The sequence below is a fragment of the Lepidochelys kempii genome, chromosome 28 (genome assembly GCF_965140285.1).
Source record: "Lepidochelys kempii isolate rLepKem1 chromosome 28, rLepKem1.hap1, whole genome shotgun sequence".
In the NCBI taxonomy this organism is placed as follows: domain Eukaryota; kingdom Metazoa; phylum Chordata; order Testudines; family Cheloniidae; genus Lepidochelys; species Lepidochelys kempii.
The window spans coordinates 847,383-864,959 of NC_136407.1; the positions used below are offsets into that span (position 1 = coordinate 847,383).

At 59.3% G+C, this 17,577-nt stretch overlaps 1 protein-coding gene across 1 annotated transcript in view; it reads left to right on the plus strand.

Annotated features, from left to right (window-relative positions):
• The window catches only part of LOC140904287 (misshapen-like kinase 1), a 36,157-nt gene continuing 18,580 nt past the window's right edge, over window positions 1-17,577 (plus strand). The window contains exon 1 of the mRNA XM_078850803.1: window positions 1-211. Coding sequence (XP_078706929.1) covers window positions 155-211 — 57 coding nt within the window. The 5' untranslated portion in view covers window positions 1-154. The remainder of the gene's footprint in view (window positions 212-17,577) is intronic.

A 17,577-nucleotide genomic window follows, 5' to 3' on the forward strand; every position in this document is an offset into this window, starting at 1 on the left:
GCGCGCGCCCAACCGCCCACCTGCCGGCGCCTGCGCAGTGCGGCTCCGCTCGCCGCCCGGGGGCCGCCGCTGTCAGTCGGTGCGCGGAGCCCGGCGCCGGGTGGGTCCAATGGGGCCGCAGTGAGGAGCCGGCCAGGCCCAGCCCGCCCCGGACATGGCCGACCCGGCCCCCGCCCGCAGCCTGGATGACATCGACCTCTCCGCCCTCAGGGTAAGGGGGGCAGAGGGCAAAGGTCACGGCGGCCTTGGCAACGGGGGGTTACAGGTGAAGGGGGAGGGGCCTATTGGGGGGCTGGGGGAGGGGCCTGATGTGGGGGGAGGGGGAAGAGCCCCCCCTCTTGGGCTGGGCCCTATGGGGGGGTTCTGATGTGGGGGGAGGGGGGAAGAGCCCCCCTCTTGGGCTGGGCCCTATGGGGGGGGTTCTGATGTGGAGGGAGGGGGGAAGAGCCCCCCTCTTGGGCTGGGCCCTATGGGGGGGGTTCTGATGTGGGGGGAGGGGGGAAGAGCCCCCCTCTTGGGCTGGGACCTATGGGGGGGGTTCTGATGTGGGGGGAGGGGGGAAGAGCCCCCCCTCTTGGGCTGGGCCCTATGGGGGGGGTTCTGATGTGGGGGGAGGGGGAAGAGCCCCCCCTCTTGGGCTGGGACCTACGGGGGGGTTCTGATGTGGGGGGAGGGGGAAAGAGCCCCCCCCTTGTGCTGGCCCCTACGGGGGGGTTCTGTTGTGGGGGGAGGGGGGAAGAGCCCCCCCTCTTGGGCTGGGACCTATGGGGGGGTTCTGATGTGGGGGGAGGGGGGAAGAGCCCCCCCTCTTGGGCTGGGCCCTACGGGGGGGTTCTGATGTGGGGGGAGGGGGGAAGAGCCCCCCCGCTTGGGCTGGGCCCTACGGGGGGGGTTCTGATGTGGGGGGAGGGGGAAGAGCCCCCCCGCTTGGGCTGGGACCTATGGGGGGGGTTCTGATGTGGGGGGAGGGGGGAAGAGCCCCCCTCTTGGGCTGGCCCCTACGGGGGGGGGTTCTGATGTGGGGGGAGGGGGGAAGAGCCCCCCGCTTGGGCTGGGCCTTGTGTTGGGACAAGGGGGCACCTCCCCTATTCTGGGCCCTATTGTGAGGGGAGGGTTCGGGTTGGGCTAAATGAGTCGCCCCCCCCCCATTGTGGGACCTGGGAGGACACCCCCCATCTCTGCTGGACCCTCCCCCTTGTCCCTGGGTTGGGGGATGTGACTCAAGGGATTCCCCCCCGCTCTCCCCCCTCCCCCCGGAGCTGTTGCGGTGGGGTTAGGCAGATGGGGAAGTGATTAGATGGATGTGAGCCGTGCTCCCCGTTCCCCCTTGCTATCCGCCCCAGTGTCTCTGCAGCGGCTGTGGTCATTGCATTTACCCTGACTCATTGTGTCCCTCCCGTGTCACTGCAATGACTCTGACTCCCCGTTCCTCCGCCGCTTCCCCCCTTCGTCGCTGCACTCACCCTGATCCCCGGTTCCCAGTGTCGCTGCAGTGACCCTGATTCCCTGTGTCTCCCCCCCCCACCCTCCCAGTGTCACTGCTGCTACCCTGACTCCTTGTTTTCCCCCTTTGCTCTCCTCCCCACTGGCGTTGTTGTGGTTACCCCGTCCCCCCATCTCTGCAATGATCTCACTAGCTCTTCCCCACGCATGCTGCTGCGTTACCCTGTTCTCTCCTCCCCCGTCTCTCCTATTTCACCGATGGTGCCCAGCCTCTGCGTTCCTAACCGGTGCAGCAGTAGGCAGTGCAGGGAGGGCACATGTTGGTAGCTGGCTCAGGGGGCAGAGTGGGGAGCTGTTGCTGCAGTGGTTCATGGATGGTAGCACTTAGGCATGGATCATGGGGTCACTGTCCTGGCCCACATCAACCTGCTAGACCCCAAATCCGATTTTCAAATGTTGAATAACCGCCCCGTCTTGGAGTATTCTCCTCTGCTGTGCTGGGCTGGTGGTAAATCACCCTCAATCAAGCCCCCCACACTGCCAGCGCCCTTGTGTGGGAATGGTGATTCTGACATCCCCGGCTCTGCAGTGCTAACAAGCAGGAGTTCTTTAGGCCATCGCCACAAAACCTTGGCAATGCAACGTGGCGGCTCTGCTCAGGATTGAGGCGAGCTGGTGAATAATGATTAGCCTGGCATGCCAGGGGTTTCATGCAGAGTACAGAGCAGAGCTTCTGCATTGGAGCATTCATTCCCTCGACCTTGAGGGATCACGTACGCCAATGGGAGAACCCCTCCTGGCGGGGTAGATAGTGTCTACGCAGAAGTGCTATCGGTGTAGTGTCTCGTGTAGAGAAGCCCTGAGATCCATGTAGTTATACCAGTATAATCACCTATAATAATGAGGCTATATATATATATAATAAAGGCTAATGCTTTTCGTCCGTCGATCATTATACCCACTCCCTGCCTCAGTTTCCCCATCTGTAAAACGGGGATGTGCCTTATCAAAGGTCACCTAACAGATCAGCGTCAGAGCTCTGAATAGAAGGTCTCCCAGTGCTCTAGCCAAGGCAACACCTGCCTTTATACCAGTATAATTAGATCTTCCCCATAACTGTGGTGCTGGTACCAGTATAAAATCAGTCGCTGGCCCGAAGTCCCTGGCAAACCATTTCCCTTTTTACAGGAACCCTAGTTTATAATTGTGTTTAATGGGAACGAACCGAGGTGCCGGCTGCAGGTCGGCCTGTGCTGTGAATTCTCGCCTCCCTCAGCAGAACAGCTCCGGAACGCTTTGGAATGTGATTACATCTCTTTTCAAACCACCGTCTATCTCACAGACAAACGAGGGAGGTTTCGTAACGCTGGCTCTGTGCAGATGTCATTGCTGGTGGGTGGATAGAACTTCTTCCCAGCTGGCTGCAGTCTTTCTGTCCTTCCCAAAGGATCCCCAACATCTGCCTGCCTTATTCAGGTGGTAGCACCCAGTCATGGACTCCGCTGATCACAGGGAGAAAATATCCGGTACCAAGGTGCTCTTTAATCTGTCAGAAAGGCAGCACACAAACCAACGGCTAGCAGATAAAGCCAGACAATTTCATGCGAGAAATAAGGCACAGGTTTTGTACAGTGTGGGTGATTAGCCGTTGGCCCAAACTGCCTACAGCAGTGGTAGATTCTCCATCTCGCCAGATGATGTGGAATGGAAGTGGAAGTCAGCGCATTTAAAACTGGCCAAAGGAAATATGCTGGGCACTGCATTTAAAAAGCAGTGCCACAAGAGGCCAAGAGTTTAGCGAGATTTAAACAAATGATCAGACGTTTTATGTGGGTAATAGTAAGGATTGAAAAGAAAAACAAGAGTTAGACTCTCGCTCTTCAGGGCACAAGCACGACTCATCCTCTGTGTAACAGAGACAGGTTATCCCGTGGCTGCAGGGTTTCTTGTCTCCAACAGCTCTTACAAGGCTCTGGGCTGAATGGACCCTGGTTCTGGCGATTCTTTTGCTGATAGAAACTGCGGTGCCAGTAGGGTGGAAAGCAACAATTGTTCAACAGGGCCCAGTGTTTTAGGACAGGAAGTGACGCATTTCTTATCTGATTGGAAGTGCAGGGGCTGGGCATGGTGCATTTCTGGAGTAAACCCTGGTATGCATCAGCCTTTGCTAAATGGCAACCTAAGCACAGAATCTGCTCGTCCCATCTGGTTTGCCCCGATTCATAGAGGAAAGCCAGGAGAGACACTTAGATAATCTAGTACCCTACAGGCAAGAGAATTTCACCCAGCTCCCACTGTATTGAGTGTAAGAATTGTGCTGGGCTAAAGCGTCTTCCAGAGAGGTTCCAGTCTGGATGGGAAGGCAGAAAGAGATGGGAAATCCACCCCTGCCCTGGGGACCTTGTTTCAATGGTTAATCACTCACGCTGTGGGAAGCATATGCCTTATTTCTAATGGGAATTTGCATGGCTTTAGCTTCCAGCTGTTTACTCCCCATGTAGGTACTTACAGACCGTGATTAATGTCTTTGGTAAGATGAATACTTTGAGCTGCTTTGTGAGGCGTGGTTGCCAGCTTGTCGATCCTCCTTATAGCTCTTGTCTAAACCCTCTCCCATGTTTCATCATCATCGTTTTTAAAGTGTGGATGCGAGCGCAGGACACGATATCATTGCCACTCGCTGGGAGCTCATGGCTGACTTCTCAGGATTTCCCAAAAGGCCACGCTTACCCCCTGCCAGTGGGGACGGGGTCTTAATTTCGCTACTTGGGTTCTGACTTACCTGGTCTGAGCGGTGATTGGTCACTTGCCAGGGATATTTGGCCGGAAGGCACACAGTGTTCAAAAGTGCAGCGTGAGACGAGAGCCAAAAACTAACCCCAAACCCAGCCAGCCAGGTGGTGCATCTGTCTGTATCCATGTGTGGAGAAGGCAATGTGTTGGGCTTTGCTGCTTCAGATTGAAATGGGGGGTGCTAATACCCATGACCCAGTCCGAGCTGGGAGCTGTCTGGCTGCCCTAACTGGAATGACTGCCCCATCTGCATCAAGAAGTCTTCCCACGGTTGCTGCTGAGCGGGGGCTGGCAGCGTTCAGAGCCTTAGTGCAGACATGGAGCTGGGGACTGTGTGGAAAGGCTTTCTCTGCGTGGGGCTAGAGTCATAAGGGATCTGACTTCCTGTACAGTGCAGGCCCTGAATGGATCCCTGTGTGAACTGAGCAGATCTTTTAGAAAAACTTCCCACCCCTTCTGTCCATGCACCGATGGCCAGAAGCTGGGCCTGGCTGACGGGCTGGATCACTCAGTAATCACCCTGTTCCGTTCGTTCTCTCTGAAGCATCTGGCCCAGGCCGCTTCGGTGGGCTAGACGAACCATCGGTCTGAGCCAGTGTGACCGTTCATATGTTCATCTTGATGGAAAAATTGCCACGGCAGCCCTAGTGCTTAAACCCCCTCACTGTTAACATGTCGCGCCTGCTTTCCAGCCTGCGTTTGTCTCGCTTCGATTTCCAGCCCTTGGGTCGGGTTAGACTGAAGAGCCCGGTGTTAAACATTTGTGCCCCGCGTAGGTGCTGATCAAGCCACCCCTTAGCCCCTTGGATTGCGATCCTGCCATCTCTCCTTATAAGGCAGGCTTTCCCTTCCTTCCTGAACTGCAGACGCCCAAACATGACAACAGTATCCCAGGGTGCCTTGCTCCTATGTGAGATTCCCCTGTGTGTGCATCTGAGGGTGGCGTTAGCCTTTGCATCAGAAGCTGCCACACAGACACCACCCCAAGACCGAGATCGGGGTCCCCCCATGCCAGGTACTGTACAAACATATTGTAAGAGACAGCCCCCCCCCAACCCCATGATCTTTAAGGCTGTGTGAAAATTAAGGTCCATAATTTCCTTGATCAACTTTTTATACACCTCACAAGTTTCTGCAAACTGGAGTGAGATGTGTCAAATCGGCCTCCAGGCGCAGGGGGTCACAAAACCCCTGTTTCTACAGGGCCTGCACTGACAGTCCCAAACCACAACTTCAGCGCACCCCAGATTCAGCTTTTGAACCCAACTATTAAAATCAATCACAACTTTGTTCCAGCCTCAAGCCTCTTACAGTCTAGGGGCCCGGTCCACATTGCATCGCATTGGGAGCTCCTGTCCAGCTAACTCTCCACCGTGACCCCCGACTCCTTTTTGGATGCGGTGGTCTTTCTAGCTGTCACGGACTCACAGGTCATGGCCACTCTTGGCCCCGTGCGGTCTGTGGGGGGAACTCCCGTCAGTGAGACAGCCCTTCTCGGGGGTCCACTCTCTCTCGTGGGTTAAGCCCCCCCATCCTGGAACCACCCCTCTCTGAGCCTTAGCATGCCTGTCTCTGCCGTGGGCCCCTTGGGGAGACCCCCAGGGCCTCCACTCCCAGTGGGAATAATGCCCCCTGATCTCTAGACTGGAGTGACTCTCAGCCAGCATAAAACAGAAAGGTTTATTGAACGTTTGACCCCAGCATAGGAAACTCCTCAGGCCTGGTCTCCCTCAACACAGTACATCCAAGTCTCTCCTGCATCCAGCGGGGCTCTGCCTGCTCCCTCCCTCCAGCCCCGAGCCCCCCTGCTTCCCAGCTGGGCATCTCCTATCACCTCCCCCAAGCCCCACCTCTGTCCATTGTCTTCTCTCTAGGTAAACAGGGTCGCCTGGGCCCCCTCTCCCCTCATCTGTCCTCTGGCCCCTCTGGCTGGGACTGGCTGGTCAGGTGGGGTGGGGGGGTGTCCTCTCTTCGCAGCCCGTTGTCCTCCCACTGGCCAGAACCAGCTCATGGTCTCCCCTGCAGTTATGGCTCCACCCCGCTTTGTGCTAGCTAGTCCTCTGCAGGGCTGACTGTGGTGTGCTGGCTCTACTCGCTGGGCTGGTACCTGGGAGATCTGAGTTCAATTCCCAGGTCCTCCAGCACAGGCTGCCTGCATTACCGTGGGGAAACTGAGGCCTGGAGAGATGCAGTGACCAAACGGGAGCTGCTGCTGAGTCTGACACCAAGGCCGGGTGCTGCAGCTGCTGGCTTCGTGTCACTCCGAGGGCGTCTTCCGCTCGGCGTTGGCATTCGAATCCAGGCCGTGCGCCTGAGGTGTTCAGTGCAGTGCGAGTTGCGAGGTAGAACTTGTTGACTGCAGTGTGTGTCTTTGGATCTGATAAAAAGAACAGGGGGACTCGTGGCACCTTAGAGACTAACCCGTTTATCTGAGCATGAGCTTTCGTGAGCTACAGCTCACTTCACACGTTCCTGCTCTTGTGGCTTCTGTCCTTGAACTCGCATCGTGCGGCTCTAGCTCGTGGATGCGAAATAAAGGAAGAGACGGAGCTAATAAGGGCTTTTAATGTCTAACGGTCCACATGTTCCTGACGAGCCGCAACGCATGCCTGGCTCCCTGCTGATACAAAGGCTCACAGCCACCGAAAAATCCACTTTAGAAACAGCTTTTGTATTCTCCTTGTCCTGGCCGAGATTAGGGGGGCCCTTGGCTGTGCTGAGCACTGCCCAGAGGCCCCCCGCTCCCTGACCGAGATTGGGGCAGAGCACTGCCTGCCACCTCCCCCCTCCCTGACCGAGATTGGGGCAGAGCACTGCCTGCCACCTCCCCCCTCCCTGACCGAGATTGGGGCAGAGCACTGCCTGCCACCTCCCCCTTCCCTGACCGAGATTGGGGCAGAGCACTGCCTGCCACCTCCCCCCTCCCTGACCGAGATTGGGGCAGAGCACTGCCTGCCACCTCCCCCCTCCCTGACCGAGATTGGGGCAGAGCACTGCCTGCCACCTCCCCCCTCCCTGACCGAGATTGGGGCAGAGCACTGCCTGCCACCTCCCCCTTCCCTGACCGAGATTGGGGCAGAGCACTGCCTGCCACCTCCCCCTTCCCTGACCGAGATTGGGGCAGAGCACTGCCTGCCACCTCCCCCCTCCCTGACCGAGATTGGGGCAGAGCACTGCCTGCCACCTCCCCCCTCCCTGACCGAGATTGGGGCAGAGCACTGCCTGCCACCTCCCCCTTCCCTGACCGAGATTGGGCGGGAAGTGATGCGCGTACACACACACACCCCGAGATGGTGGGGAGCGCTGCCTGGCACCGCCCTCACCCCCCCACACCGAGATTGGGGGGGAACACTGCCCATCTCTGCCCTCCCCCACCCCCAACCAAGATCGGAGGGTCCTCGCCTCTGCTGGGCGCTACACAGGTCCATAGCAAGAGACATCCCTGTGCCAAACAGCTGACAATCTGAGGAGATATGCTGGGAAGGGAAAAGTTGCGTGTCGACAGGGGACTTGCCCAAGTCCCCCAGCAGGTCGAAGGCAGAGCTGGTCTCATTGTCTGGACTGCGCTTCATTGAACAATCGCTGGAGAGCCCCAGCAGGGTCTTCAGCAGGGAGCAGAGACTGCTGCAAATGAAACGCCTGAGGCTGCTGAGACCATCTTCCACCTCTAGGTCACAGGTTCAAAGCAGGCTGGCTGCATGCTGAGCTGTGGGTCTGGAGGGAATGTGGATGCCTGCCTGGTTCCACAGGCTGTACAGACCCCACCTCCAGGGGTGCTATCCCAGCCCTGCGGGCACGGCAGACGCTGCTGCTAGAGAGGCAGTCTGCTCCCCGGGCCAGGGCATTGGGCTCAGGACACCTGGTTCTGTTCCCAACCCTTTGGTCTGCGTGCAGCGCCTAGCACAGTGGGATCCTGGGCCTTGACGGAGCACCTGGGGACTGCCGTAATGCCCTGAACGTACAGCACCTGGCACAGAAGGGTCCTGGGCCCTGACAGGGCGCCTGAGGGCTGCCATAATACCCCTAACGTACAGTGCCTGGCACATGGGGGTCCTGGGCCCTGACGGGGTGCCTGGGGACTGCTGTAATACCCCTAATGTACAGTACCTGGCACATCAGGGCCCAGGATCCCACTGTGCCAGGCACTGTACGTTCAGGGCATTACAGCATTCCCCAGGCATGTGGCTGAGCTGGGAATTGCACCCTGGACTCTTCTGCCTCAGGGCATTGTGAGGAGCTCAGTTGGCAGCGCTCTGGCTCCTTTGGCAATTCTGCCGTTGGTGGTTTGGGCCCGGGGTTGCGAGCTGGGGGTGGGGGCGCGTTGGGGGTTGGCGGAGGGGCTGCAGGCTGGGCCCGGGGGGTAACATGCCGAGCCCGTGGCTATGGGCCTTGCGTTAAACAACAGCAGCAGCAGAGTTCCCCAGCTGGCTGACCTGCCTCTCTGGTGCGAACGGGGTGGGGTGCTTCTCTGCTCTCTGCCTGGACTGGATGTGCCCCAACCTGCCCCAAGTCAGCTGCGGAGCAAACCTCTCCCTTTTCGGAGCTGGTCTAGCGCTGGATTTGGGGAGGGGGCATGGGCTGCTCCCCTCAGGGTGCTTTTGGCCCAGAGGCGCATGCTGCAGTGTCTCGTGCGGTGGGGGCCTACTCCTTGGCTGGAGAGCGAAGTCCTGTGGGGCTTCCCCGCTGGATCCCCGGCTGCGAAAGGCTCATTGCAGGATGGTTCATGCTGGGAGTCTGAGAGTGCTGAGCTGGGGCGCTGGACAGGTCTGGAGGAAAGGTCCCTGCCTCAGTGGAGGTTTGTGGGGAGAGCTGCCCAGACTCCTGGTGTAATTGCCCCAGGTACAACACCGCCCCCCAGCTGGTGGCCTCTATTGTGCCGGGCACTACACAGCCAGAGTAAAGCAGTGCCAGCCCTGGGAGTCATGGTCTAATCAGACAAGGCGGCTATCTTATCCCCATTGTACAGATAGGGGAACTGAGGCCCGGAGACGCAGGGACTCCCCCAGGGTTTTCCGTAGATTCAGGCCAGCAGGGACCATTGTGATCACAGGCTGGAGAACTGCCCCCAGATCACGCAGACAGTCTGGAGCAGAGCTGAAAATCCTAGGTGGCCGGGATGGATTTCACGCTGGCTTTGGGGAGCCCCGACCTCCTTTTGTAGTCTGGTGTCTGACCAAGCCCACCTTCCGGCAGAAGGCTTCATGTAGCTGCACGACTCCTGATTCCCCTTTTCCACACACCTGCCGTGAAATGCAAATCAATACCTTGTGTGGTGGCCGCGGATCTGCCTTATTGTGATTTACTGTTGAGGGTGGGACGTGCTGGGTAACTCCCCGCTCTGCCGTGGGCTGTGGGAGAAAGCAGCGCCGTGGGGCTGACTGAACATAACATGGGAGCAGCCATACTGAGTCGGAGCAAACGTCCATCTAGCCCAGTGTCCTGTCTTCCAACAGTGGCCAATGCCAGGTGCCCCAGAGGGAATGAATCATCCAGTGATCCGTCTCCTGTCACCCATCCCCAGCTTCTGGCAAACAGGGGCTAGGGACACCAGCCCTGCCCAGCCTGGCTAATAGCCACTGCTGGACCATCCTCCAGGAATGTATCTAGTTCTTTTTTGAATCCTATTATAGTCTGAAATTAACTGAAATTAACTGATGCTGAAGCGCTAAAGGGAAACCTTATTCATCATTCTGGAGCTCAGCAAAACTGCTTTACGATCTCCTTAAAGCGGGATCGGGGCCTTTCCGAAGCCCTGCCCTGGGCCTGTCCAGCTTCCCCCCCCCCCGTCCTTTTTCTTTGTGGCACAGGGAGCTCTCTGCAGCGAGGCCTGCTGTCTAATTAGCAAAGGCAGGCAACCCACAGCACCTCACGCATTTAAGTGATGTTTCTCGGCTGGAAATAAGGTGACCTCATTGTTGTCTGGGAGGAGAAGGAATAGCCCCGTGATGGGGGCTCGTGGGTGGGGGGAGACAGCCTGCACACGGCTGGAGCTGGGTATGTTAGCAATGCGTATTGGCTCTCCAGGGACAGCATGAATTTGCTGAGCTCTGAGGCTCACTGAGGGCCATGTGGCTGGTGACCCGGGTGATGGGAGAGGAGTGCTACAGATGTGGGTCAGCGTGATCTAGTGGGTCCAGCAGTGGGCTAGGACACGAAAGACCCAGCTTCTGTTCCCAGATCTGCCACTGAGCGACCTTGGGCGAGTCCCTTCACTGCCTCATGCCTCAGTTTCCCCTGCCTGTCCAGTGAGTGTAATAATCCCCAGCGTGAAGTGCTGTGAGATCTGTAAATGGAAAGCGCAAGGTATCATTAGTATTTGGGGGGGCTGCATGGCTCGTGGGAAGGGATCACTGCTGCATGGGGACTCATGGGCAATGAGGAATCATTTGGCCTGTTAACCTTGGCTCAGAGGGCCCAAGGCTGCTGGATATTCCCCCTGTGCGTGATCCCAGGCTAAAAAAGTCGCTGGAGAAGGATGGCTTCATGGTTCAGGCTGGGACTTAGGACGCCCGGCTGCGTAGTGGACCGGGCCCCTAGATTGTAAGAGGCTTGAGGCTGGACCAAAGTTGTGATTGATTTTAATAGTTGGGTTCAAAAGCTGAATCTGGGGTGCGCTGAAGTTGCGGTTTGGGGCTGTCAGTGCAGGCACTGTAGAAACGGGGGTTTTGTGACCCCCCTGCACCTGGAGGCTGATTTGACACATCTCACTCCAGTTTGCAGAAACTTGTGGGGTGTATAAAAAGTTGCTCAAGGAAATTTTGGACCTCAATTTTCATACAAAGCCTTAAAGATCATGGGGTGGGGGGGGCTGTCTCTTACAATATGTTTGTACAGTACTTGGCATGGGGGGGACCCCTATCTTGGTCTTGGGGTGGTGTCTGTGTGGCAGCTTCTGCTCTAGGCTGGGACCTCCAGGGTGCTACAGTGATCGATAACTCCCAGCTGAAACCTACCGTGGGGGGGAACTTGCTTTCTGTGCAGTTCCCCTCAGGGTGGGCTTTGCCGTGAGGAACATGGGGGGCGCAGCTGCAGGTTCCTATCTCGATATATAGGGGGAAGATCGGAAATGCCTGCTCCGGACAGAAGCGTCCTGTGATGAAGCGGGACTGTTCTTAATGTTTCCTCTGAATAGGCTGGGGGTGCCTCAGTTTCCCCTAGGCAGTTCTTAAGTCTCTAGGGGGTGGGATAAGGGTGTAGGATCATTGCAGAGCCCTAGAGGGCAGGTGTACGCAGGGGTCTGGACACAGAGAATGGCCGACACCCTGTTTCCTGGCCACTGATGGAGAGGTGAGAGCTAAAGGGTTGGAGAACAAAGGAATCCGGTGACCTCCTGGCCCGGGAAAGGGACAAAGCCCAGAGGAGGAGGGGCTGGAGGGAGTTTCAGTTTGGGGCTGGCTGGGACATGGAGTGAAGGGCAGACGGGGTTGTCTGGCTCACTGCCCCCCAAAATGGACCCGGCTGAGGGGTCCCGGTCTCTGCACCTACAACCTCTGTGTCAGACCACGTTCCTGTCGTCTAATAAACCTTCTGTGTTACCGGCTGGCTGAGAGTCCCGGCTGACTGCAGAGTTGGGGGGCAGGACCCTCTGGCTTCCCCAGGACCCTGCCTGGGTGGTCTCGCTGGGGGAAGTGCACGGAGAGGCAGAGGAAGCTGAAGGCTCCGAGGTCAGACCCAGGAAGGGGGAAGCCGGGGGAGCTGTGTGTCCTGCAGACAGGCTGCTCCCCGAGAGGAGACTCCCCAGAGTCCTGCCTGGCTTCGTAGGGAGCAGTTCCAGAGCATCGCCCGGGGACTCCGTGACACTTCCCTGGCCTGCTTTGCCAGCAGCTGCCGGTTTCTGTCGCCTCGCTGCTGGTGGGCACCAGGCTGTAGTTTGAAGGGATTGGGGGTTCCCCATCTTACTGCCCCCCATACCTCTGCGCTGGGGTGGTCTACAGCTGTGGATGCTGGGTGGTCTTGCTGTGCTTGCCATGCAGGTCCAGAAGTGACAAGCACCAACACACATGCAGCTGCGGAAGAGATGCCCTCGGTGGTGCAGGGCCGAGTGGCTGGGGGTCACACAGACCCCCCCACCCCAATCTGAGGGCCTCTCTGAAGGGCCAAGCCCTGAGCAAACCCATCGCAAGTTGCTCCCAGCCCTGAGGAGAGCAGGAAAGATGGTTCCCCCCCTCCCTCTTACAGCTGGGAACTGAGGCACAGAAGCGAAGTGAAGTGGCCAGGGTCACACAGGGAGCTTGTGGCAGAGCTGGGAAATGAACTCAGGTCTCTGAGTCCCATCCGGTCCGTTAACCACAAAGGCAGCCTTGCTGTCTCCCAAGCCCACTCCCCTCCCAGAGCTGGGGAGAAAACCCAGGAGTCCTGGCTCCCAGCCTCTCTGCTCTAACCCACCAGACCACACTTCCCTCCCAGAGCTGGGGAGAGAACCCAGAAGTCCTGGCTCCTGGGCCCCTTCCTCAAACCCTAGACTCCAGCTGCTGCCTGGCTGCCACTGAGAATGAGTGCCATATTGCCCCTGGCAGGGAGTAGGGCTGATTGGGTCATGTTTGAACCTGCCTGAGATGCAGACTCCGGGCCAGCTCTGTGCCAACGGGAGGTACGTTGTCTGGGGAGAACGCCGCGGGGCAGGGAAGGGGTTGTGGTGTTCCAGGATGGGCCATTCCACCCCAGCATTGCCCATGCGCCGGCTTCCCCAGGTTCTCCGCTCTACATTGTGCCAGCAGCCTGTGGGGCCAGGGGGTGGGTGGATGGCTTTGCGAAGGGAGGTGGCTGAGAAGCCTGGGTCCTCTGAACAGACCAGCCAGGGCTTGCCTGCATCCCCTGTGCCTTCCCCCAGCCATGCTCTTGGTTGTGTTTTGAATCTCTTCCTCTCCCAACCCCGGGTGTCCCCGTTATCTGTAGAAATGTCTGAGGGCCCTTGAATGCAGCTCTCATGGCAGTGAGTTCCGCAGGCTAATTTATGGGTGGGGCACGAGCCTAGAGGTGGCAGAGCCAGCTCAATTTCCTGCTCTGCCACAGACTTCTTGTGTGACACTGGGCCAGTCACTCAGCTGCTCCGTGCCTCGGTTTCCCCATCTGACCAGCGGGGATCCCTGCCATGCCAGCTGTGACGATCAATACACTGAAGGGTGTGAGGCTGTGGTGGGAACCATACATTGATTACGGGGCTCCTATAGAGAGAGTCTGACAAAAATCTACTGGAGTGCCATCTAGCCTGAACCCTTGGGTCAGAGAATCCCGCCCACTAGCCCCTGTATTTAGCCTACTAAAGCTCCCAGAAAAGCTCCAGCCTGGGTCGGACGCCCCCAAGAGATGGAGATGCCCCCCCGAAACAGGCCTTTGGCTGGCACGAGTGGGAGCCATGTCCTTTCACCACCTCATACTGGGGACTTACACGGGTCTTTCGAATTACGTGGAGAGTGAGGGCCAACAAACCCAGCTGGGCTCGAAAGGTTCTCGTCCTCCTTCAGATGTCTGTGTGTGCCGGTAGCTGCCGGGGGCTGTGCATTGTACAAACACTCTGAGGGCTTTGTGTGGGGGTGGGAGGGGGGCTTGGGCTTACACACGTCCACACTACAGCATAGCCAGTATCCTAGACAGCGCAAGGAAACCGTGCTCGCAGGGAGTCTGCAGCAGAGCCAGGATTTGAACCCAGATCTCCTGCCTCCAAGCCCAGTGCTCTTAGTTACAAGCCCCTTGCTGCCCGTCTGTCCTTCTCGTGCTCAGTGTCGGCTTTCTGCGTGTAACTGGGGGTCGTCTGCCAGGCGCTGGGCTGTGTCACGCTGCCCGGGGTGTAGGTGGAGCGTCACTGAGATGAACTGGGGGACTTCTCAGGAGACTGAGCTCCAGTCTGAGCTGGGGACCCCCCCCACCAGCCTGAGGAGTGGCTCCCCATGGTCAGCCCCCCTCCCTAGAGCGTGCTGGGAGCGCTGTCGCGAGTGGGTTTGAGATGCCCAGGGCCCCCCCTGGAGGCTGGCATGCCCTGCGTGGTGCTGGGGCGGGCGCACAGTGGGGGCGATGTTCTTGGAGGGGGGCAAGGACGCTAGGGCTGCGTCTCCCTGGGCCTCGCTGAACGCTTTGATCCAGCAGGGACCATGGGCCTTTCTGCGGCTGCGAGACGGGAAGCTCTCTGGGGCAGCACCTGGCTCTGGGTGCAGTGCCCGGTGTGATGAGGGGCACCTGATCTCAGGTGCTGGGTGTCTGTGCAGTGCCGGCATGGTGCCACCCCATCTTGGTGAGTTAGAGCCGGGGGGGCCTGGGAGCCAGGACTCCTGGGTTCTCTCCCCAGCTCTAGGAGGGGCATGGGTTGTGGGGGTGGGGAGCAGGGAGTCTGTACGCTTGGATTCCTTCCCTTGCCAGCTCTCCTCTCTAAACGCAGGCTGTTCTCTCTCTGAGGGAATGAGGGTGGGTCGGGAAGCTGCAAGTACAAAGTCCTGTTGACTCTGGAGGTGTGACCTGGATTGCCGTGCCAGGAAGGGGGCGGGAAGGAGGCTTTTGCTGGGCCCCCAGAAGGGCAATCCAGGGGCAGGAACGTGGTGTCCTGAAGAGAATACCCAGCTCCAATCCCATTCTCCAAGATAAACACCGGTTCCTTGGATTCCCAGCTCTCCCTCCCACCCACTGCCTGGCTCACCCCTGCACTCCTCTCCCATGCTCCCTTCTGCCCCGGGTCCCAGCCCCACACAGCTGATTGTCCTGGGTGGATTGCTTGGACTCCCTGTCTGCTAACGCTGCTGATTCTCTAGGAGTGCCTGACCCCCAGCCATGCGGACCACTGCACGGAGCCCAGCCAGTATCGGAGCCCCTGTTGTCCCCGGCCTGCACAGACTCACGCCACGGCCCCTGTGGTGCTGAGCATGGCACAGACCCCCCCATTTGAAATTGGGCCCCTTTGCGCCAGGCACTGGACAGGGCCCCGTCGTGCCAGACAGAGGGCCGACCCCCACAGAGATCAAGGCCCCCCGTTGTGCGAGGCAGTCCCTGTCCCAAGCTTCAAGTCTACGCAAAGGCTGGGACGCAAAGGCTGGGACGGAGGGGAAATCGCAGGGGCCCAGAGCGGGGAAGGGACTTGCCTGAGGTCTCCCAGCGCCAGCAGGGACCAGAAGCCCAGTCCCCTGACTCCCAGCCCAGCGGCCTACCCGCTAGGCCGTGCTATCTCTGTGCCTCAGCATGCTGGGGATTGCAGCTTGCCACCGGGCAGAGAATTCCCACAATCCCCCCAGCGGCCGGGCGTCATCCCCACAGGGTAACCTGGCGCATCGCCGCATTGTGGGTCGCTTGCCCAGAAGGCATTGCTGCCGAGGCAGCTCAGCCCGATGGTGGGGCTGGCGTACGCTGACCTGCCCCACCGGGTAGCACCACCCCAGGGCTGCGAGCACGGATCCTGGCGTCCAGGCAGGAGAGGGGAGCAGCAAGCCCTGCTAGCTGGCCTCTGTCCCAGGCCCCTTGTGACCGATTCCAGCCTGGCTTCTCTGTTAATTCCTTTGTGTGCCAGGGCTCGGGGTCCAGCTGGGCGGGGCTCAGCTGCTCACAGGGCTCTTTTGTGTTCCCCCTTGCACTACTCGTGTCAGCTGCCAGCTTGTTTGGGTGGTGTAAGGGCCAGGAGGGAGCGACAGTGAATGCTGGGCCCTGAGAGCAATGCGCCATCTCCAACAGACTGAGCCGTTCCTGGGGCGGGGGGGCGGGGAGCCAGGACGCCTGGGTTCTCTCCCCGGCTCTGGGAGGGGAGCGGGGGCTGGTGGGTTAGAGCAGGGGTGGCCGGGAGCCAGGACTCCTGGGTTCTCTCCCCAGCTCTGGGAGGGGAGCGGGGTCTGGTGGGTTAGAATGGGGGGCTGGGAGCCAGGTCTCCTGGTGTGCGTCCCAGGCTCTTTCACAAAGTCATTTCCCCCGCCGTGGAAGGGTGCTGGTTCTGTGCTGCGAGGGAGGTTGAGTGCAGGGAGCAGAGCAGGGAGGAGCTGTCTGAAAAGCTGGTTCAAAGGTCCCATTGTGCCAGGCGCTGCACAGACCCCTGGGCTGAGATGGGGGGTGGGGGGCCTGTGGTGCTAAGCGCAGCGTGGACCCCTCCCTCCAGCGGGCAGGGTGCTGCATGGATACACACAGGAGCAGCCCCCACGAGCTCCCAGCCTAGCAGGTTGAGAACGGAGGAGTTTATGGCTCACGCCTCCTTGGCAGCATCTGTAATTTCAGCCCCCGGACTCCTCCAGAGACCTGCCCCTCTCTGCCCTGGGCGGGATCCAGAGCCCCTCGGCTGGCGGCCGGCGCTCTGTCGTCTCTCTGGGCACCGCACAGGTGCAGACCCGTTTCTGCCCATGATGTGTTATCGCCGAGGCCTAGCGGGGGCATACGCATCCAGAGCTCCCAGAACAGCCCCGCATGTATTCACAGGGAGTAGCTGCCTCCCCTCTGAGCCAGCCCAGAGCTTTGTCACCTCTGCTGAGGCCGGGTGGCCCGTCCCCTGAGCACCCCGGGAGCCCCGGAATTCAGAACCGGAGCAGAATTGTCCCGAGGTGCGGGTGTTGGCAGTGTGGGGCCAAGCATGGGACCAAACTCCACGGGGCGGGGGGGGTTTCCATCTCGCAGCCTAGACCCTTTCTGGGAGATACGTTAGTGCAGCCCGAGGGACTGGCCTCCCTGCGGAAGTAGCTGGTGGAGGGCCAGTCACAGGATGATCCGATGGGCTCTTGGGGCTGGTTTCAACATCTGTCTCCATTTGTGCAGCTACCTCAGGCCTCCTCAATGATCTGTGTCCTGGGGATGCTCAGAGACCCGGGCCAAAATCAAAGGGACCTCATCATGCCATAAGCTGCATGGACTCCCAGCTGAGATCAGGGAGACCCTGTTGTGCTGGGTGCTTCTCGGAGCCCCCCAGCTGAGATGGGTGGGGATCCTGTCACTCCGAGTGCCTCGTGGAGCCCCCCAGCTGAGATGGGTGGGGATCCTGTCACTCCGAGTGCCTCGTGGAGCCCCCCAGCTGAGATGGGGGGGATCCTGTCACCCCGAGTGCCTCGTGGAGCCTCCTAGCTGAGATGGGGGGGATCCTGTCCCTCCGAGTGTCTCTCGGAGCCCCCCAGCTGAGGTGGGGGGTATCCTGTCCCCTCCGAGTGTCTCTCGGAGCCCCCCAGCTGAGGTGGGGGGTATCCTGTCCCCTCCGAGTGTCTCTCGGAGCCCCCCAGCTGAGGTGGGGGGGATCCTGTCCCTCCGAGTGTCTCTCGGAGCCCCCCAGCTGAGGTGGGGGGGGAGAATCCTGTCCCTATAGCAAGGGACTGTCCTTGCCCTGAAGATCTTACTGTCTAAGTAATTGAGAGAGGCAGCATTATTCTTCCTTCCCGTTTTACAGGGCACTGAGGT